The sequence below is a fragment of the Lagopus muta genome, chromosome 15 (genome assembly GCF_023343835.1).
Source record: "Lagopus muta isolate bLagMut1 chromosome 15, bLagMut1 primary, whole genome shotgun sequence".
Classification (NCBI taxonomy): Eukaryota; Metazoa; Chordata; class Aves; order Galliformes; family Phasianidae; genus Lagopus; species Lagopus muta.
The window spans coordinates 14636505-14659480 of record NC_064447.1 but is presented as its reverse complement, the minus strand read 5'-3'; the positions used below and the strand labels follow the sequence as shown (position 1 = coordinate 14659480).

Genomic DNA, 22976 nt, shown 5'->3' with positions numbered 1-22976 from the left:
CATAACAACCAAAACAAGCAATAAGCCTACCTCTGGTTATTTGTTCTCTGGCACCACCATACACTTAATCTGCCTATCACATATCATTAACTTGATGAATAAAATAGGTGAGTTAACGCATTTTTTAAACGTGTAAGTAAATGGCATTCTTGGGAGTAACAGACTCCGCCAATCTCATGTGATTCATTGGCTTGAAAGTAGCCTACACTTTGTATGCTTTTATCATTTGATGTGGAATTAACCTCCAACAGTTACTCATAATGTTCATTGCATACGTATATAAACGAGTTCTAGTTTTTTTTAAATAAATATGTCTTCATTGATAAATAGAGCTATACTAGCAAGTATTCCTCTCAGTATGTTTCTTCTAACCTGTTCTTCCCAACTAGAAAATTATACATCACTCCTGATTCTTACCATATGTAATCCTGTTCCTATACAACTTCTTTCTTGTGTACTTAGGATTTTTTTTTCTTAATATAACTTTAATGTTTCACACACACACGCACACACAAAGACATAGAAATGGAATGTAAGAGTTTAGGTCTAATTTCTGCTCTTCTAAGATAACCCTGACAAATGACAGCCCTCTACTGGTTAATAAATACATTAGCAGAAGAAAATACATCCCACTGTATTTAGTTAAAGCAAATATAGATGGATAGATGGATGACAGACAGAAATAACCCAGCTAATGAAATGCTTCCATTATTATATATATAATTTTATTTTTTACTGCCAGAAAGCATTGTTTCTAATACAGGTAGGCAGTAGCAGGTCAAGGATATGGCTGGATCCTAAATTACCTGGACTTCTCTAGAGAATACTGTAATTCCTCAAAGAAACACCCTTTCATAAAACATTAAAAAAACAGTGGTGAATGTTCATGATAATTGTCATGTTATTGTGTAAAAGTTTGGTTTGGGCAGTAAAATCATCAATATGCTAAGACAGAAGAGACCCACAAGAAACAGGTCCAGCTCCTGACTCGAGTCATGGAAGCCACAAGAATGAAACGCCATCCAAGTAAGAATACTATTTTTCTGATACTATTATGTCTCTAAGTGAGCTCTGAATGCTTATTAGCAGCCAGCTAAAAACAAGAACCAATGGATGGCACTTGGCACAGTAACTGACAATGTGATCCGGCTTACAAACTCAAAATTGCTCGGGTATCTGCGTAAAAATTCAGAAATAAAGTGTTTGAGAAAACTAAAAATTAGTCCCAATATTTTTATTTATACCACTTGATCCCCATTTTAGATATTTTTATGCTTTGCCGAGTATTTGTACTGCATGTTACAAAGAAAATGATTTATAAAATAGTTTGAAATTTTCCTACATTAAAGTAAAACCACCAAGTGGCAGATTTTAAACTAACGCATAGTAGAGTGCATGGTCATTAGCAATGTTCACCCAACCCATAAGGAGCAGAGGAACATGTTAGCGGCTGGGCGCTCCGTTTTTCCTTACCCACATTAAGGAAAAAAAAAGCCAACTACCTACATGCAGAGCACCAAAGCAAAACACGGCAAGTATTTATGGGATTGCACCAGACGGCTGACTCTAGAAACCTGATAAGGACACTTTATCAGAAGAACCAGTAAGGCTGGAAGGGACCGCAGGGATCCCTCAGCACCAGAGGAAATGGATCCGAACGGCCAACCTAAGCCTCCCGGCACAGCTTACAGCCACAGCTCGTCCTACCGCTGCTACCTGCGAGCAGAGGCCACCCGACTCAGCACAGCCTCCTTTCAGGCACTTGTAGGCAGTGAAAGTAGCCTCACCTCCTACAGATCTAACGATCCCCTCCAGAGTCTCGCAGCGTCCTCTCGGGACGCTCCAGGTCTGGATGACGCTCCGCTCACGGCAGTGCGGGGCGCAGGGCTGAGCACGGCGCCGAGTGCCACCACCGGGATGGCCTGGGCCTGGTTGGTCACCTGGGCACGCTGCCGGCTCGCGTTCAGCAGGAAAACAACCAAGTACTGGGGAACGTAGTGGGAGTTAACAGCCCTTTACACGGAGCAGAGGTTCGGAGCACGTGCCGCTCGGCAGGCAGGGAGGCGGGCAGGGCCGGCCCGCCATCACCCCGCTGAGCCTGCACAGTACTTCCTGCCAGAGACCCAGAAAGTTCTGTGTCTTTAACGAAGGTCGGAGACAAGTTTCTCTGTCCTTCACCCACCTGAATTCTGGGGTGCTCCTGAGGAGCTCCCTTAATTTACAGCCGACCGGGAAGCGGCTCTGAAGTCCCTCAGCACTACGGAACCCTTCCCGAGCCATGCCGAGCGGCCAGGCACGCGCTGAGGTGCGGCTCCGTGCGCGGGAACGCAGGCCGGACTTCAGTCCGCCTTTGTTGTTTAAGGAACGTAAGTAAGTAGTAACTAAACATAAATAATTCGTATTACAAACTCGAACGACTCCCAGGTCTCACATCTGCAGTCAGTACACCGACCTCATTGTAAGAGAAAGCAAGGGGCTCGGCTCACCTCACTGGGAGCGCCCGGGGGCGGTTTGAGGACAGCTGAGTCCCCGCCCCACCTCATTTTCCACACCGGCGGCTCTCGGGGTCCTCCTGCCTGGGCCGAGCAGGGCAGGACGCGGGGCACCGGCACCGGTACCGCCGCTCCGCGTGAGGGGGCCGCGCTCCAGGCGGGAGGACCGCGCGCTCCGCCCGGCAGAGGGCGCCGCCGAGCGCCGCTCGCCTCGCAGCTCCGGGCGCGGGCGCTCGGCTCGCGCGCAGGCGCTGGCGCAACGGTTGCGGGGCGGCGATGGCGGCGCTGCTGGAGCACGAGAGCCAGATCTTCCTGGACCTGTTCCATCAGGACGGGCTCGTGGTCTGCGCCCGCGGGCTCGGCATCGATCGCTTGCTGCTGCGCTTCCTCCGCCTTTACTGCGAGCCCGCCAGCCTGGTGCTGGTGCTGAATACGAGCGCCGCCGAGGAGGTAAGCGCGACTCCGTGCGTTCCGCAGGGAGCGGGGCGGGCCGGAACCGGCAGGGGCTGCGGACTTCGAGGTGAAGTTCGGCGCCGTGGCCGCCCTGCCGTAGCTGCCTTTGGCAGCGGCGTTCCCTTCCCTATTCTTACCGCCTGTAAGGCGGTATTAAAATCGCCCGTGCTCTTCAGAAGTGCTGTAAGTACTGTAACGACGCAGGGGAGAACTGGCTGCCAAAAGTTCCAGAGCGCCGACGTGCCGCGGGTCGCATTTACGGCCCGTGTGTCTGCTACTGCGAATGTGCGGGGCTGTCACCCGAACAAGGCTGGTGCTTAACCGCTATAGCCACAAGAAACGGAATTACAGCTCTCTGTGGGTAGCATCTCATGCTGCCGTGTTTTCAATTGGTTTGGGGCCGTTTTTCCAAATAAATGGAACGTGTGTAATTGAGATTCTCTTCACATCTGTAATGAAGTTCTGTGTTCTCACTGTGCCTGCTGTAGGAGTACTTCATTGACCAGCTGCGGTCGGATGGAGTTGTGCACCTTCCTCGGCGCGTCACCAACGAGATCCCCAGCAGTGCCCGCTATGAGTTCTACACGCAAGGGGGGGTTCTCTTTGCAACCAGCAGAATCCTCGTGGTCGACTTCCTTACCGACAGAATTCCTGCAAACCTCATCACTGGTGAGAGCTTACTGAAATAAACGGATGACTGTTCTGTTGAAAAATACATAAAGCTTAACTCTGTATAGAGTCCTATTAATGGTGTTCAGGTTAAAGAATTATTTCTTTAAGAAGGCTTAGGTGAAAGGCATAAATATGTAGCTCCTTCCTTTTTTCTTTTAATGGCCGTCACAGAATCACAGGGGCTGGAGGAGATTTCAAGAGATCATGGAGTCCAATCCCCTGCTAAAGCAGGTCCTTGCAAGAGGTCACACTTGTTTGCTTTGTTTAATCACAAAACACTCACATTCCTTTTAGATAGTGGATAATGCATCCGTATGGATTTTGATATCAGTAACCACTTGGAAAACAATCACTGGTTAAATTGCCATTGATGTAAGAAACAGAAGCATTCACACTGCCTGCATCGCTTCCCAAGTAGAAAAATTGTCTGCGCCTGGTGAAATAGCATCTAGAATACTCTCAGAACACAGCCTGTGATTGAAACTGATTGCTAGTGTGTGTGGTTGATAAGCATGCAGTTTTTTGCTTCAATGAATTCCTCATGACAACTTTTCCCATCAAGTAAAATAACAGTACCTAACTAATGTTCCTCTTGTAACACCTTACATGCTTTCTATTATTAAATAACAATGTTCTAAAGATTTTTAGAAATACCTTGAGACCTCCTGTTGTTGTATAGAACTTGTGCATGCTTGTTTTCCCATGTTCTGTTCCCTTTCTTTCCCTGCTTGTCTTTATATTCTTGTGTAAGGTGGAAGACCTCTTAAAGCCCACAGAGCTAGTAAAACAATATTAAGAGCCAGGTATACAGGAATATTTCAGTGTTATCGAATGTTAACATTTTAATAATGGCTGAATATGACTGAGTATTGAATGCTAATATGTGTGTAAGTTTTTGCTTCAGAAATTCTCATTTAGTCAGTGTATGAGATGTTCTAATCTGTGAAACTTTTTAAACAGTTTTCATGCTACAGCCAGAGGACACCACGTTCTGTTCTGTTATTTCTAGGTTAAAAAAAGTAAAGTTTTGAGACACCCTACTTTGGGTTCTGTGTGGATGAAAAGAAGAAACACATTAGAGACTTAAAAAATCAAGAGCCTCCTGACCTGAAATGACCTGTGGATGCCCTGTCCCTGGAGGTGTTCAAGGCCAGGTTGGATGAGGCTCTGGGCAGCCTGGTCTAATATTAAATGTGGAGGTTGGTGGCCCTGCATCTAGCAGGGGGGTTGGAGATTCGTGATCCTTGAGGTCCCTTCCAACCCTGGCCATTCTGTGACCTAGAGTTGTCGCACTCCCCGTAGTGCCACCAGAGGTCAGTGTGACAGCAGCTTTAGCTGAAACGTGCTTCTGTCAGAAACATACCGCCTGTATGTCGGACGCTGCAAAGTCAGCAGGAATTTGTTTCTTGGGCGATTAACGTAGGAAAAAAAATACAGTAAAGTGTTTCAAAGAGGTGCGGCATGTCAAAATGAATGAAGAAAGTTGTTATAAAAGTTAGACTCATTTTAAGTCTGTCAGCTTACTGAGGCGTGCAATGAGAGCTTTACTGTTTGATGTCTTTAGCTTCCATTTTAGGAAGATGTTTATTATTCCAATGGAAGCTGTGAACAGATAAGAAATATCAGGTAGGCCTCTCCTCACAGGGGGAGAGTGGGAAAAACACAGCATGCTGTAAGTCTTGGGTTTAACAAGTCTTGGCTGACTGAAATATAAATCCCAAAAGTGTTTGCCTGAAAGGCTTAAGGCAGTTTCACTATCATTTCATTTCTCTGTGCTAAAATGCATATGATAGTTATTTCCCAATGCTCATAGCCCTGAATAAAGTTGCTGGCGTAGCCGTTGAATTGGAAATCCTTTCTGTCCACAATTGTGAATAGCAATATCAGAAGGATGGGAAATAGCACAGAAAATGTTTTCAAAAGTTCTTTGAGAATAGTTCAAGTTTTTTGATAATCAAAGAAACATATTCAACAAGTCTATGATTACAGAACTTCTGTAATAAAAGAGTTCAGATATCAAACTTGCTCTGTGGTGATACTGCGTTACATCTTGCATTCAGTCTTCCTCCCTTTGGAAGTCCCAAGTCCAAGTTTTGTTTGAAGAATGAAGCACTGTGGAAGCTACTGAGTCCTGCTACTTGAGCACAGGATTTTTTTGCTAAGGATCATCATTAACCCAGCTCTGTAACTGGGAGGCTCTGTGGTACTGAAAACGAGGAGTTGCTAGGTTTCAAGAGAGGGACTGACTTTTTTATGCGGGCGAGCAGCGATAGGACAAAGGGGAACAGCTTTAAACTGAAAGAGGAGAGATTTTGGTTACATGTCAGCGGGAAATTTTCAGTCAGAGGGCGGTGAGCTGCTGGCACAGGCTGCCCAAAGAAGCTATGGATCCCCAGCCCTGGAGGTGTTTGAGGCCAGGCGGGATGGGCCCTGGGCAGCCTGAGCTGGTGGGGGGCAGAACTGCCCATGGCCAGGGGGCTGCAGTTTGATGATCTTTGAGGTCATTTCTAACCCAAGCTATTTTATGAACTCCTGTAAGTTTGTTTGACATCATTTTAGAAGACTGAAATTGTACTTTAACAGAAGCAGAACAGTAAGACAAACTTGAGGAAAATATATAACTTATTCAGTCTTTCTTTACTATTTTTTAACTTGAACACCATTTATTTTCCCAGGTGTCTTGGTATACAAAGCACATAGAATCATTGAGTCTTGTCAGGAATCATTTATACTGCGACTTTATCGCCAAAAAAACAAGGAAGGCTTCATTAAAGCTTTTACAGATAATGCGGTTGCATTTAACACTGGTTTTTGCCAAGTGGAAAGAGTGATGAGAAACCTTTTTGTCAGGAAACTTTACCTGTGGCCAAGGTAAGGTACCTCTTTACTACACTGAACTTAAAATTACCGTGATTGCTACCATGGACTTCTAACAGAATGAATTTTATGTAGTCACACTGCTAATCTGTATTTGTATTCACAAGCTCATTTCACTCATTTATTGGCAGAAGTTATATTAAAGATGTTAAATTTCTCGAGGTATTTTTGAGAATAGACTCAAGTTAAATCTATAACAGAACCTTACAGTATAACCATCCTTCTAGCCAGTAGAAATCATAGTAGATAGTGATATTTATAATAGTTTAAGAAAAGTGTAATTTGTTGAAGGTCGTCTTGAAGCCATGAAGGAACAGGAATACTGTCTTGCAATGCTGCCATGCACAAGAGGATTTGTTTCCAATCGTGAAGAAGCTCCATGATTATCTCTGTGTTTTATTGGTTTGTGTTTGATCAGTTGTTGGTTGTTTTTTTTTGTAATCTTCCTCTATACATATGTAATCTATGAGGAAGATTTCTAGATAACTGTTAGAAACTAAGTTGCCAAGCCTGTGGCATGCATTCAGTCTTTCAGGAGCAGTAGCGCAGACGGAGTTGGTCGGTTCAGCTGATCAGCCATCAGTGCCTTGGGCAGGGGGTATGCATAACTGCTCCTTCTGTCCAGTCTAGAATGTGTTTCACACCATGTTCTCATGCTCTGCACTGTAAACTCAGAATTTTAAGTTTTCCTTTTAGCATTACAGAGAAATAGAAATGGACATAGCCAGGGTAGGAAATGTTGATCACAAACTCTGAATTTTCTTCCTTGGCTTCTGAGCTATGGAGAGACCTGAGGGTAGTAGTGTTCTTCTCTGTAGTCTTCTGTTAAAATCAGCTAGCACCCACATAGCAATGGCTTCACTGTTACAACACAGCCCCTATAGCCAAGGGCCTGCTGCTTATTATTTGAAGCTAAGGATATCACAGTGTTTGCCAGCGGATCCATGTGAGTCCAAAGGGTTTATGAGACCATTACAGTTTCCTCTTTATGACATCTTTTGTTTTTACTTTAGGATTTGTTACCTGCAGTAATGATGTGGAATCTAGTGCAGTAATTCTCTGGGGATCAGTCACCAGTGCTGTGGGCTAATATGATGAGGATGAAAACAAGTTGTAGTTGGGGAATCATCAGGTGGTTTATGAGAGTATTCATCAAGACTGTAGTCTTTGCCTCTGTAGAGTTATGATTTGCATTTAGCTTGTTTACACTTAAGTCAGTGGTAACTTTTGTTTGTATGAATTTTTTTGAATTATGGTGTCAAGCATTTATGTAAATATTAATAAGCTGTTTTCCTTGTAGATTTCATATAGCAGTGAACTCATTTTTAGAGAAGCATAAACCTGAAGTGGTGGAAATACACGTGTCAATGACCCCTAGTATGCTTGCTATCCAGACCTCAATCCTGGACATTTTGAATGCGTGTCTGAGAGAACTGAAGCGTTACAATCCAGCTCTTGAAGTAGAAGATCTATCTTTAGAAAATGCTCTTGGTAAAGCTTTTGACAAGGTAATCATTTTGATTGTTTTGCTACGTCTTGTAAAGGGATTCCTTTTAAATCCTCAAACAGTTTGGTGTGCAAACAAAAACATTGTAAAATAATGAAATTAGCAGCAGGTGATGTTACAGTTTGCCAGTAGGATTTTTGGTGAATTGTCCTCATAGTTCTTACTTCATTTGGTAAGTTCCTACATCAAAAACATTCTGATTGATGCTATAATAATAGAGGTGAGTATGCCGTATTCTCACCTTCTTTCCGTGCCCAATTTTTCTCTTGAATTTCCTACCAGCATTTTCTATTTTCTTTATTAGATGAAGCATGATCTATAACAGATAACACGCACATGCATGCAGCTGTTGTATTTTTAACCATCGTATATTTGAATTAACTGTGTGCGTGATGGCGTTACTGGCAGGTCTGCATACTTATGTATACTTTCTGTAGGGTAAAATCATACATTTCAACATTTGCCTATTAACTGTAATCTCATTTTGACACGAAATGTTGTGTACTTGAGAAAATCTGAAGGCATTTCTGCATTGTATTCATCTTCTGTTAAAAATTAAATGACATTACAATGACTTCTACTTTACCTAAACAATCTTAAATACTACGGGCAGAGGCCAATGAAATATATATTTATGCATATGTATATAGAATATTAAATATAAAAATAGAATATGTATATTATATTTTTAATATATATTTGAATACATATATATTAATATTTATAGTACCAAATTTTAAATACGGGAAAGAAGATATGTACTGGGCACATTAAATTATATATAACTGCTAATTGTTAAACAGCCGAAGTTTTTTGAATTTTTGAATTTTTTATGTAAAAAAAAAATCTGTATTACAGGTGTTTGGTTTTTTTTTAAAGGCATTCCTACCTTGATTAGTATAGTAGATATTTGATGTCTTGAACTTTCCAATTTGTATTTCTAGACAATACGTCACTATTTAGATCCTCTTTGGCATCAGCTCGGAGCTAAGACAAAATCTTTGGTCCAGGATTTGAAGATTCTGCGTACTTTGCTACAGTATCTAACTCAGTATGATTGTGTCACTTTCCTTAATCTTCTGGAGTCACTGAAAGCAAGTGAAAAAGCTTTTGGTGAGAATTCAGGTAAGCACTGAATACAAGTTAATGCATGAAGTAGTGAGCTGCTGATTCTTCTAATCAACATTCCCAAACATACGAAGGTATCCAGTTAGGTTTTATATAACTGGCCATAAGGACGTAGGTTTTTATTGACGCATAATGCTTTCATCTGCCCACACAACTGCTGTTACTTAAGTGTGAGATTTGTATTGTATTTCAGCCTTTTGTTCAGCTAGTAGTTAGTGAGCAGGTAGTGCAGGTTGTGCAGCTAATCCAGATAAGAGATGTGGGCTCTTGGAAAGGTCTGAAGCATGTACATTTCATATGTCATTTCCTTTTGTCTTTAGGTTGGCTGTTTCTTGACTCCAGTACTTCCATGTTTGTAAATGCTCGAGCCAGAGTTTATCGCACTGCAGATGAGAAACTGAATCAGAAAGGCAAAGTCTCTGAAAACAGAGATGTAAAGAAGGAAAATGGTACTCATCATTCCTAATTTTAAATTGGAGAGTGTCACATGATTTTGAACAGTCTGCATATTCTTACTTGTGCTGTGGTTATCAATACATGGGTCTTACACAGCTCTAGGCTAAATCAGCGACGTAAGACATCAAGGCACAATCTTTGCTCAAAAAGTATGTAATAAAAGCCAGAAAGATTCTTCTCACCTTACTCGCCTAATCATTAGGAGAGCTTGTATGGGATTGTTCTTGAATTGCATAAGTATTTAATTTGATCTTCTTCATTTCATTTGAAGGGATGAGAAGCTGCCATTATTTTAATTTAAAATACATAGATACATATTCAAGAATTTCAGAATTGAAGGACAAGTGAACACTTCAACTTTTTGTTTCATTAAAGCATTTTTCCCTATGTTAAATGTTAATAATTTTAATGAGTGTTCTTGAGCCCCACCAGTATAACAAGTTGCATATGTAGGCTATTGATTATTGTGCTTGCCAACAGCTATCATGCTATGACATTGAACCATTAATTTAAAGTTATGAAGAGTATTTTGTCTTGTAAGAGCTGCTATGTTCAATTGTGTTTTGTTTCAGAACTGAAAAGGGAATTGGTTCTAGAAAGTAACCCAAAATGGGAAGCTTTGAGAGAGGTATTGAATGAGATTGAAAATGAGAATAAGAACAGTGAAGACCTCGGTGGTCCAGGTGAGAGGATATTAAATTATTTTAATAGTTTTAAATATAGTAATTTGTGAACTTAAGACAAAGTGTTTATGTAGAAGTATTTGGTTGTAAAGCTACTACAAAAACTTTACACATTAAAATGTGACTTTTCCCAGAACAGAATCAAACCAAAAGCTGAAGGTGGCCACCAGTGGTTTGTGTTTGTGCTTCCATTTGATGGAACCAGATGACTTCTCTACCACTGTAACCTTGGGCTGGCACCTAATCTCCATAACAATTCCATAGTTGTCTCGCTGTTATCTCTTACCCAGTGTGTTTCTAACTCCTTTTCTGCTTTTCCTGTTACAGGATTTTTTTAATCCCCTTAAATTTCACCAAGTTTTATTTTAGGAAATTGTGAGGATAAAAAAGTGCTCTTTTCTCCCACCCACAGTGTTCTGGCTGTGGATAAGAACTGGCTCTCTCACCTAGTGCTGTAGGAGTTTATCTGAGTCAGCTAGCAGAGAATTGTTATTTAGGGCCCACAGCTGTCAGTAATACTGTGTGAAACGTATTTTTTAGAATCCGTGACAAAGATGACAGAGGCTGAAAACTAGAGCATTCCCAATTAAGTGGTCTTATTCTGCATTAAAAAAGAATTTGTTTGTTTATTTATTTATTTTACATAAAAGTTGTCTGCTTCAGTTTATAGTACCTCTGCTTTCTTTCAAATGATTAAAAGAAAAGAACTGATTTAGGTGGTGTGAGAATAAGGAATGCTGAACTTCCATTAACCTTCTCTGATCTAGTTTGGTACAAAATGTGGTGTAATTCAGACTTCCTCTAAGTCACCAGCAACTGTGACCACCAAGTGTAAAGGCATTTGGCAGGCATGCTTCTAGGACCATTAAAAATACTTTATTTGCTCAAGATGTCTTGTGGCTGGGTAAAAGGAATTACGGTGTATTACAACATTACAAGATTGCAAACATGATGTTGTTTCTTGACTGCAGGGCAAGTTCTTATTTGTGCCAGTGATGACCGAGCTTGTGCACAGCTCAGGGAATACATAACCGATGGGGCAGAAGCCTTTTTAATGAGACTGTATAATAAAACACTTGGAAAGGATGAGAAAGCCGGAGAAGTGTGGATTAAGGACAGAAAAGTGGTCAAGTCCAAAGGAAATGCCAGACCAGACATGGGACCTCAAGCCAAAAAAGCCAAACTCCCTACTTGTTCAAAACAAAACAAACACAAAAAGCAGCATGACCAAACTATAGTCCAAATGATAGGGAAAACTGAGGAGGAAAACAGAGAGGAGTTGGATGTCGAGGACAACAAGGAATTAAATGGAAGCCAAGAAGGCAGTGTTGAAGAGACCATTCCTGAAGATTTCCCTGTGAACTTACCCTCAGATTCTTACTATGGTATTTTCAAAAACCCACTCACAATTATTCATCCGCTGCAGGGCTGCAGTGATCCCTATGCTCTCACTCGAGTGCTGCATGAAGTAGAGCCAAGATATGTTGTACTGTATGATGCAGAACTAACTTTTGTTCGGCAGCTGGAAATCTACAAGGCAAGCAGACCCGGGAAGCCTCTGAGGCAAGTTGACTTGGTGCTAGTCAAGAACGTAGTTGGTCAAATTTTTATCTTAAAAGAAAAATAAAATCTATTGCACGCTTCTGGCAATCCACTCTGGTTGAACCCCAAAGTTTCAGTAAGAACAGATGATGTTGATAAATGAGGGAAAATGGGATATACATTTTTCAGGCAGTTACTAATCTTAAATGTCATCTTTTTTTCCCTCCAAACCTGTAGGGTTTATTTCCTCATCTATGGAAGCTCAACAGAAGAACAGCGCTATCTCACAGCCCTGAGAAAAGAGAAGGAGGCCTTTGAAAAACTAATTCGGTAACAATTAGTTTAATATCTACATTACTAACTTTTCACATCGTTTCCTTACGTGCTTGTATTTTAAATGGTGAAGTTTTTAACCATGAGAAGACTTTAAATAAGCTACTCAACACAACTGGTATTTTTACTTAATTGTCTATGAATTTCATATTGGAAACTGTTTTTTTGTCTGCAGCTAACACTCTTGTAAGATATTTCTAAGGTTTTCATAACTTAAGTAGTATTCAGGAACAAAACAATAATTTTCTTTGACGTTGACTTCTCACCAGCTTATACTTCTAGTTCTACTAATTAGTTCTTTTGTTTCATATGCTCTAAAAAGTTCTAAAAATAAAAAGACACTTGGAAGTGCTAAAAATTGAGAATAAAAGTCTAGAATCTGGATTGCAGGTTTTCAATTAGCATTCAGCTCTACGTAATTTTGCATCTTGCTGAACAATATTAATGTATATTAATCTATTGACATTTAACTGCAGTTTTTAGTGATTCTTGGTTTATGAATCCTTAGAGAAAGGGCCAGTATGGTTGTTCCTGAAGAAAGAGAAGGAAGAGATGAGACAAACCTAGACCTAGTAAGAGATGTTAAGCCTGCCTCTGCTTCCACTGACACACGCAAAGCAGGTGAGCAGTTCCCAAAGTTAAGCTGTGAAAAAGACCTGTAGCCTTCTGTGGTTGAACATCATCCAAACATGTGGGTGGGTGACTGAGGAACACCGATTCTGCAGTCCTGATGGGGAACAAATAGTGTCTGCCTGCCCTAGTCCATCTCTCAGTCTTGTCTGTGAAAGAGCAATGAATTACGTTTTCCTTTGAAAAGAAACTATAGCTTAATTAGTGTTTTCCCATCAAGATGAGATAACATCTGGACTATTTCTGGACAGCCTGTGGATTATGAGACCAGCATTGTCTGTAGTGAGGTGGAGAGAAATAAAAACAGTGCTTCCATTATGGAATGCGCTTCAGAGAAGGTAGAGTTGGAGGTCATGAGTACAGGTTAACTATTTGTTTTGCTCTTCAGGTGGACAGGCACAGACATCTGCCCAACAGACTGTAATAGTGGACATGCGGGAATTTCGTAGTGAGCTTCCTTCGCTGATTCATCGTCGTGGCATTGACATTGAGCCTGTTACTTTGGAAGTTGGAGATTACATTTTAACTCCTGATATCTGTGTCGAGCGGAAAAGTATCAGCGATCTCATTGGTTCCTTAAATAATGGAAGACTGTACACGCAGTGCATTTCTATGTCACGTTACTATAAGCGGCCAATTCTTCTGATTGAATTTGATCCTAACAAACCTTTCTCCTTGATTCCACAAGGGTCCCTGCGCCAGGAGATTTCCAGTAGTGATGTTACTTCTAAACTGACCCTTCTCACACTCCATTTCCCCAAGTTACGTATCCTGTGGTGCCCCTCACCCCACGCTACTGCTGAACTGTTTGAAGAGTTAAAACAAAACCGCCCACAGCCTGACGCAGAAACTGCAATGGCGGTCACAGCAGATTCTGAAACTCTTCCTGAGTCAGACAAGTATAACCCTGGTCCTCAGGACTTCCTATTAAAAATGCCAGGTGTTAATGCAAAAAACTGCCACGCCTTAATGAACCATGTGAAAAGCATTGCTGAGCTGGTGACACTGTCAAAGGACAAACTCTGTGAAATTTTGGGCAATGCTGCCAATGCCACACAACTCTTTGACTTTATTCACATGACCTACAAGGAGGCAATATCTAAGGAAAAAAACAAAAGATGACTAATGGGACTGACCAGCATATGTTGTAGATAAGCTTTTCTTGCAGGGTCCTGTGGCAAGGTACGTGAAATGTTTTAAGAAATGCCCTCTAAAATAAGCAGCTGTTTCCTGCTAATGCTGTTCCATCAGGTTTAATATCTGAGCTAGTTATTACTGAAGGCAGGTTTCATGAGGAAAATTTTTAATCCAGAAATGCAAATGATTTTTATTTCTATAGCACTTTAACAAATTTTATAATAACACTGAATGAACTAAATTCTTCATCAAACCCATTAGAGGTAAATGCTAAGTCTTACTGATAGAGATGTTTCCTTTTGAAAGGTATGTCTTCTTAAAGCTAAAAGCTCTTTCACCTCATTTACTTGAAAGTAAAATATAGGTTTACCATTGGGACTATTCTTTTAGGACAGAGGTGTCTTCTCTCATATAATGTGATGGCTTTCTAGGTAAGGCTTTCCAAAAGTATTAACGGTTCTTCCAATATTGTTGTCTTTCCATATCCTATTGCACTTGTATTTTTATGTCTTAAGTAGAACGTCTGTCAGTGAATTCAGTAAAGTTGGTGTTACCTAGAAAATATCTTAGCATTTGGTGCAGCATAAAGCAGAGAGGAAATAGGATTATTTTGATAGTTCATGAATGCTTACGTTGTTAAAAACCACTTGGCTTTGATGTGACAGCCGTGCAGCAAACTGCAATTGCCAAAAAGATTGATCATTACCAATCTCTCACTACATGCTAATGTATTCACATTAGCTGTTTACAAACTATTACCTGTAAAGACTTGCATGTGTATACTTTAAAATTTTAATGACAGATTTATGTGCTCTCATAATTAAACAAGAAGTTATTAGTTTTCTGTTCGGGCTCAGTAAAGACCATATGTGCAATTTCAGATTTAATGGTTTGCTGTGCATTTGAAATATAAGTTACTAACTTGTTAATTTACAGTCTGAGCTGTGAGATTTTGAAAATGATCATTTTTTTCTGCAGATGCAAATTTCACCAATAAGAAGATCCATAACAAAATTAGAATTCATTAATCTAAAAAATAAATTATTCTAACCCTACATACCTCTTGCTTCTGATTTCCCTGTACTGAGATCAGAACATTTTTGGTTTTAGTGTGTAGCTAAGATTAGGATTTCTATTGCTGGACGTGCTGCTTTTTTCACTTGGTATAAAAGTCCTTCCGTCAGGCATTTGGTTATTCAGAGCAATAAGGCCAGAAATGTTCTGCATAGAGAATGCCTGAACAGTGGTGCTAGGATACCAGAAAGCTGAACGACAAATATAATTGTCCTAGATGTGTGTCCTAAGGAACTTGGCTCAAAAAAGTGGATTTGAACATTTGGAAACATGTACTTCACTAAGATCTGAAACAAACTGGGATTTTTGCTGGTTTTGACAGTTCTGACACGCAGGATTCCACGTCAGCTTTGTCAGTATTTTTTTTCCTTAGGTTTGTGTAAGGTGAAAATAAAGGTTAGGTGAAGATGTTGTAATGCCTTTGCTGCATTATATGCTAGATCAAAGTCAGTCATGCAGTGCAATCAAATAATATATGTATATATTATTTAATCAATGTTGTTTTAGCAGAATTTTTGTAACTATTTTCTAGTGTTTTCTATTCAGTGTTTTTCTTTAATATACACTGCAGTTACTGTTGTGTGGCTTTCCTTCTTTTGTCTGGATATCTTTACGAGGTTTGATTACAGTCTAGGTTATAATAATCTCTGAATGCACGTTAGTAGTTTGTCCTTCTGAAGCAATAGTAACTGTTAAGAAAGGTGGGAGATGTCTCACGTCGTGACACCACCTGGAGTTGAAATAACAAAGCCAAGGCGTCACACTTCACCTACGTGCAGCCGAAAGAAACCATGGGAAAATGAAGAAAATCCTTTGGATGCATTTTCTGACCTTGTCGTGTTCTTTAGCTTTCTTTCACCAAAAGTAATGAATTTTCTGTATCTTGTCATTGCTTGACTCTTAATTTTGTGCTTTTTTATTTAAAAATAAAAGTCAATATGTGAAATCTTTAGCTTCTATATGCTTTGTGGATGAGTATGTTACGTTACCAAAGTGCTTGTTTTTACACTTTGTCCCAGGCTTTGCTAGCTTGGTGTTTCTTCTAGAATAACAACAAAACCAGAATCTCCTTGTAACAAAGGCAGCTTCTATTGCCAAAGGTTATTTTGCACAGGGTAGGTTACATCGTAGTTTCTGTGTCTAAGTTATCTGGATCTGTTCCCACTTGTGGTGACAGTTGCAATTCTTAGCTACAAAAGCCAAGGAAGCATCTCACTTGCCCCTGTTGTCTCGGCAGTTCCCGAACCACAGCAAAATAAATCTTCAAAAAGACCTTTTCTGTATTTCTAGTGCCAGCTATATTAACTGCTTTCAAATTTATGTTTGTTGTGGGGGTGTTTGTTTGCTCAAGATAAAAATTGTTAAAAGCTTTAATCCAAAACCTGAATCTTGGATTCTAACCAGACTAGGGGGAGTGCACCCAGTTAGGAAAGACAATTATCACATTTTTTCAAAGGAAATGAACAGGAACTTTCCAGCTTCCTAACTTCCCCAAACCAAGAATAGTTAAGAAGTAATATTTATTAAAAAAATTTCAACCTGGAGTACAAGTAATTTCCTATAGAAAATCAAACCTAGAAAGAAAAGCTACCTTGTGCTCTTAGAAGTCTTGCAAAAAGACATGAGAAGTCAAACCAGGTGATCAGGGTGTGAGAAGTCACAGAGGGGGAATTAAGGCAAGAGTTGGTAAGTGGTGCTCACTGAGACTGAGGTACGAGCTTCATGAACGGCCACATACAGAACCACAGAATGGCATGGGTTTCCAATGGGTTTCCAGGACCCCAGGGATCACCATGTTCCAATCCCCCTGCCACAGGCAGGCAGCCACCAGATCTGGCACTACACCAGGCTGCCCAGGGCCCCATCCAGCCTGGCCTTCCTTGAACACCTCCAGGGACAGAGCATCCCCAGTCTCTCTGAGCAGCCTGTTCCAGCACCTCACCTTCTGTGTGAAGAAATTCCCCAGTATCCAATCTAAATCTCTCTTCTTTTGGTTTAAAACCATTCCCCCTTGTCTATCGCTGTCTACCCATGTAAAAAGTTGATTCCCTTCCTGTAAGTCCAGTTCCTTCAGCCTATCTTCATAGGAAAGGTGCTCCAGCCCTCTGATCATCTTCAGGACTCTCCTCTGGGTTCCCTTCAACAGCTCCACACACATTTAAACCTTGGTCCATAAGGACAAATACACATTGTGTGCAGCATTATGGGAGAGAGAGCTGAAATCTGAGCTGGAGCTCTCCAGCTGAATCACAGCTGCAGCAGCACAAGTATTGCTGATGATAAAACTAGGTTGCACAACTCAACCAGCCACATAGTTCTCATCCCAAGCAGAAAAGGGACATGAAAAGGATGGTGCTTAAAAGGTAGGAGGAAGAACATGAATAATTACTTTTCAGGGAGCGCAAAACGACGTGACCACCTTCAGATTTCCCCCATTTGTTGCTAAGCAGCATACTTTAGTCACAAGCTCTGACTTACAAAATGAATGGCAGCCTCCCCACATTTTGCTATTTTTACATTTTGAACGGTTCTTCTTCCAAGCTTTCATTATAGCAAACAAAAATGCTTTAACAAAAAAAGATGGCCAAGAGATATTTGAACCCCTGGGGAAAAAGTCTTCATTGCTACCTGGGACGAGCAGGTCATGGACTCCCCAGTCTCCAGCAAGGAATTAAGGAGAACCTTCATCTCCTACTTAACATAATAAGTGCTTCTTGCTTCTCAGGACAGAGCTTTACACAAGACAGAACTCACGTGATGTAAAAGGTGAGAATATCATACAGTTAGTTTTGTAAATTCATCATCAGTTTGCAATTTGCACAAACAAATCCCAAGTTTTTTCCTCTGGTGGTGGTGAATTAATTGTATTAATTCTTTCAGTGTGTATCAAGGATGTCTTCCCAGTGAACAGACATGCACTTGGTGCTCTGGGCATCCTAGCAGAAATTAAAATTAAATCAACTCTGTGCAAGAAATTCTCATTTAATTAGCCATAAGCAGCCACAAGTGCTCCAAGACTGAACGCCAAACTTCCACATAGCAGACATCCTCTCGCCAAATGCTTTGGTGCACTAACAGAAATTTCAGCAAATTCTGATTCTCAAAGAGCTGGGGAAGCAATCAATAAGGAGTTCAGAATCTTTCATAAACTGTTACCCATTAAGCTCTCCTATTTCTGCAGCTTAAGCACATTGCGTTTGCAACTCAATTAAACAACAGCAGCGGTCACTTTAAAGTATGAATTTACCATCAGCTCCGTCATCTTTGATACTCAAAAAATGACCAAATTTTGCAGTAAGGTAACGCTGGGAGTCCTGTGGACCATGTGATGTGAGCAGAAGGTGCTTTCTGAAAAGGGGAACAATGTATTCAGTAGTTTCAGCAGGGCTTTTCCTGTATTTCTAAAGAAAGGACAGAACATTTTTGCAAGGTCTGCTAAACTGGCATCATGGTGACAAACAATATTCCTTCTATCCAGTCCCTTTGCTGGATATCAGTAAAGGAGACAATAAGTATTACCATCAGATGCTTTTCATTGTTTGTTGTCAGTGGCAAGAAGACTGAACAGAGATTCTGGAGTTCCCTATGGAAATACAGAATCTACTATCAGCTCAAATTTTGGAGGATACAAAGTGCTTAAAATGACTGAAGTGCAGAGATAAGAGGTATTTGTTAACATATGTCCCAGTTAGAGACCTACCCAAAGAAATGGGAACAAATCCCTTTGGCAGTGAAAATAAGGCAAGCACCTCTGCAGTGCTAATAGAAAGCTTCCCTCATTTGGACATGATCAAATCTCCTTACAAGCAACTTCAGCAGCCATATCCTGCAATGAACTCTCGGGCTTCACTTGGCTTCCTCTGTGGACTATGTATACTCTATATATATGCTGGAAAAACTGGAATTTCTTTCTGACAAAAATACCTGCAGCAATGAAGAAGCATTATAAAATGCTCTTCTCACTAAATGGATCTTAATAACACATAATTAAAATTCTTACAGGCTAATCATTCAGTAAGCCTTAATTGTGAGACAAAAAACTCATACGCTGTGTACTAGTTGGAATCTGAGCAGGAAAAAGAAAAGAGAGAAGTAGTTCATTGGTGTTCCTGGGTAAGGGCAGATTTACAGAAGTACTCTGAAATGCACTTTTTTTTTTATCCCATGCACAGAAATGTGTCTCATGGGCATGAATATATCCATGAAGGCATATTTCCAACACGTTCTACAGTGTATCTAAAGAAGTCTGAACAGATTCAAGACGGTGATTAAAAAAACAAAGAAAATTTTTACGATAAGTATAACTCATCTCTGTAAAGAGGTGCAAAGGTATAACACACTTCATCCGAGAGGGTGCTAATTGTGGTTGGTGAGGAAACTCGTGAATGAAAGCTCGTCTCTGGGGCTGCATAAGTTTGGCTACAATTTAAACAAAGGACTTCAGTTATTTGTGTTAGAAGTTTCAAATACTTGCTAGAGAAGGACACTACAAATGAGCACTGTAATGCCTGCAGATAGGGATAATGAAAAACAAAAAGCATTTCCTGAATATACACACCAACTTCTTTAAAATTATTTGCTAAAATTTACACTAGTACTGCAAATGAGATTCTACTGAGTGCAATTCCTCCCACATGTGTGCGATTCCTTGGTGTAGTTAACAAACACATCAGAAAAACAGAGTAGACAGCATGGTTCTACGACCAACTACTCCATGCGTTTGTCGCACTGGTTTCTGCTGCAAGTAAACGTGGAATTCACTGTTACTCTTAGAGGCAAATGCCAAGCTGTGGGACTGAACTTTCCTGCAGCAAGAAGGAAGTGCCACAAATGTTTGTGCCCGAGACAGGAAAGGTGGTGCTCAAAGTCAAGAGCTATTGTGACGAGTTGGACAATTTCCACTGAGATTGTATGGGAGATACCATGCTCAAGAAGTTATTTGATTCTTTAAATGTGTCCTTCTTCCCATGCACTGGCTAGTGTCCAAACACCTTCAAGAAATGAGCATCAGTTGTGTTTAATGTGAACCTTTTAATACATCTTTTTTTTTCTAATACTTCCTTTCTTCATGTTTTTAGCACTGCACAGTACTGCTTACCATTAGAAGTCAGTAACTGCACAGTATCAACCACATATTTACCATTCTAATAATTAATTACAGATGCTTTAAATGCTTGCATGTGCTGAAATAAATAGAATAATCTAAGCTGCATGCAACAATGGAAAGACTTTGCACATCTTGCACAAGTACCTGCTTGTTTCTATATATCACGTGTATTATCCGGGATGAGGTAAAGCATTTTTGAACCAATTACGTAACCTCTATTTTTATACACAAGACAGAAATATGGATAAATGCTGCTATCGCCTGAAATCACAGATAATCTTTTTTTTTTCCTTTGATTTTGCAATGCAGACTGAACTTTGTCAACTTCATCTCTCCATAGCAAATGGATTGCTTGTGCTTGTTTTGAGGAGAACAAAAAATATATATTGCCTGCATTGCCAGTTCTAACAGCAGACTCACATCTGAACTGTTTCACTCAGAGGCTGACAGAAGTGAACCTGGAGTGAACCACAGGTTTCACCGACATCTTTAATAGTGCACTGTTGCTCCCAGGTCATCGCTGGTGTAAGTTTGTTTCTGAAATTGGTTAAAATCTGATTAAGTAATAATTAAAATACAATTAAGTAACTGTAATTCAGAGGAACGTGTAAGTTACGTGTTCTAGTTTAAAAGCCAAAACAAACCACCCCCCTTCCAACCCACCAATTCAAACAAGCCACGTTTGAAACGTCAGCGCATTCGTCTGCAATGAAGTATACCAGAATGTTTGAAGTTGTATGAAGTCCTACAACTTTTTAATGTACGTGCGGGTTTTGTTTGAAGGCACCAAAAGCCTCAGCAGAGCCGGGGCCCAAACCGGGTTAGATACCACGAGGCCTCCGCCAGCCGCAGCCTCCCGGCGAGCAGACAGACAGACAGAGACAGAGACAGACACAACACACACACACACACACACACACACACACACACACACACACACACACACACACACACACACACCGCCCGGCAGCTCAGCTCTCAGCCGCCGCGATAAAGAGCGCAGGGCGGATCTGGAGCTGCCGAGCACAGCCCCGCAGGCCCCGCTCTACCGAAGGAGCGCCTGCGCTCCCGCACGGGCCGCGCTCCCACCGCCTTCCCCGAGCGGCGCCGCTCCCCTCCCGGCCCCGCGCGCAGCTCGGACGTCCCGACTTCTCAACGCTACGGCAGCGGCTCCGCCCGGCTCCCACACGGCGCGGTCCAAAGCCGCGGCCCGGGGCCCGCCCTCACCTCGGGCGCCCGACGGAGCGCCGCGGCCTCCCGCCTCGGGGCGGAGCTCCGGAGACGGGCGGGGCGGCGCGCGGAGCTTCGGCCGGGCTCCGTGAGAGGGCGCGCGGCGCACGGAAGCGGCGGCCCCGAACGCCGGCCCTTCCCGCCCCCGCACGCGCGAGGCGGCCGCGCGGCGTCAGCGCGCGCTCCCCGCCCCCGCCCGAGGGCCGACCGCCGGGGCCGGTCTCGGAGCTCGCGAGAGGACGGCGCGTCCGCGGCGGCGTCGGGTGAGCGGGTGAGCGAGGGCGGGAGGGCGCGCGAGGGAGCGAGCGGGGGGCGGGCGGCGCCGCGGCCCGGCCGGGCCTCTCCGCGCCTCAAGCGCCGGCTGGCGGGAAGGCCACGGTCCGGGCGCCGAGGAGAGCGCGAAGAGTGGCGCCGCAGCCCGACGGGCCGCCCGCTCTCCCTGGCCGGAGCCGTCGTAAAGGGCCGAGGCCCGCGGGCCGGCGCTGGCCACGGGCCCCGAGCGGAGCGCCGTCCTCCCGCCGTTGGAGGGCGGTGTCCCCTCTGCTCGGCTCCTCTGCACCGCTCGGCGCCCGCCCCGCCCCTCCCGCAGGTGGCTTCCCGGCCCTCGGCGTGCCCTGCGGCGGTGCTCCGCGCCCCGGGCCGCCCGTGTGGGACGGCTGCGGATTCGCGCATTTTTAATTCGGTGTAAGACGGAGAAGTGACGGGTGAGGAGCCGGGCGCGGGCCGTCCTTCGGGCTGAAAGACGTCCGCGGGCCCGGCCTTAGCGATTAAGCGGGTTAAATGAAAGGCTTTCGTTCTCGGAGCGCTGAGCGATCCGGTGGCCAGTCCGCTCCTGCGGTCTATTCCCGCACTCGTACAGAAGCCCTTGTATTGGGACTAGTCCTAAAATAAGATTTCAAGTTTGCAGGGGAAAGCTACACCAAGGAGGGACGTCCGGGCAGAGATCCCAGCCCAGTCACCCTTAAATGAGGTCTAAGAGAGCTGCAGCCAGGCTGCACCCCTTCCAACTGCACAGCTGCATTGCTCCCAACTGTGCTCCCAGAGCTGACCGGGTCCTTTCCCAGGTGATCAATCAGTGGTTCAGGCCGTGACTCAACAGCTCCCATACATCAGCCTTCAGGATAACTGTGATTTCTGAGCTTTCCTAAATATGGTACACAGTAGGTTTTTGCCGTCATTACGTGTGTATATGCATATATGTGTATGTGCATTCTGTAATGTGCTAATAAATGATAATTGAAGAAATGTTTCAATTCTCATAGCGTAAAGCCAAAACATGACTGTTACCGGTTTCCTTTTTCTTTAGAGAGGTTCATTTGTATTGGTATCTGTAGGTAAATAAGATATGCTTCTGTCAGTACATGAAGTTACAGTGAATAAATATAACAAGCAGTTGAACTTTGAAGCGTAAAGACATTCCAGCTGTAAAGGATCCTGCAGATAGGACTTGAAGGAGCTAGAACTTGTTTCGTGTATTGCGGTTGGGTTGGAAGGGGTGGGTGTTGCATCTTGACCTCCTTTGCCAGAGGTAACTGGAAAAACAATTAACTGGTGTGTTAGAATTTGAACCATGATGTGAAACATGCTGAAGAGTGAAATCAGAACACAGTGAAAGTAGTTTGCCTTAATGATTTTTAACACAGGAACTTTAACAT

At 42.5% G+C, this 22976-nt stretch overlaps 2 protein-coding genes and 1 long non-coding RNA gene across 11 annotated transcripts in view; 2 read left to right on the top strand and 1 right to left on the bottom strand.

Annotated features, from left to right (window-relative positions):
• LOC125700970 (uncharacterized) overlaps positions 1-22976 on the bottom strand; it is a 129862-nt gene that overhangs the window by 99083 nt on the left and 7803 nt on the right. The window lies entirely within an intron of this gene.
• Positions 2754-15943, top strand: ERCC4 (ERCC excision repair 4, endonuclease catalytic subunit). The gene is made up of 11 exons (XM_048962334.1): positions 2754-2942; positions 3434-3614; positions 6293-6488; positions 7795-8002; positions 8946-9126; positions 9450-9578; positions 10158-10268; positions 11240-11831; positions 12048-12140; positions 12652-12764; positions 13162-15943. Exons 1-11 carry the CDS (start codon positions 2769-2771, stop codon positions 13893-13895), a joined length of 2712 nt encoding a protein of 903 aa, XP_048818291.1. The 5' UTR covers positions 2754-2768; the 3' UTR covers positions 13896-15943.
• The window catches only part of MRTFB (myocardin related transcription factor B), a 68823-nt gene continuing 67326 nt past the window's right edge, over positions 21480-22976 (top strand). For 4 of the 9 annotated variants that reach the window (XM_048962325.1, XM_048962327.1, XM_048962318.1 and 1 more), the window contains exon 1: positions 21480-21592. The gene's annotated coding sequence lies outside the window, so the exon portion shown is untranslated. Of the gene's footprint in view, positions 21593-21923; positions 22026-22064; positions 22475-22976 lie in introns of those variants that run through there. The other 5 variants (XM_048962320.1, XM_048962322.1, XM_048962323.1 and 2 more) reach the window with 3 other exon arrangements.

Coding starts and splice junctions, on each gene's coding strand:
- ERCC4 (XM_048962334.1), top strand. CDS start 2,769: ATGGCGGCGCTGCTGGAGCACGAGAGCCAGATCTTCCTGGACCTGTTC. Junction 11,832..12,047: donor AGACCCGGGAAGCCTCTGAG/GCAAGTTGACTT, acceptor CCAAACCTGTAG/GGTTTATTTCCTCATCTATG. Junction 12,765..13,161: donor CACTGACACACGCAAAGCAG/GTGAGCAGTTCC, acceptor TTTGCTCTTCAG/GTGGACAGGCACAGACATCT.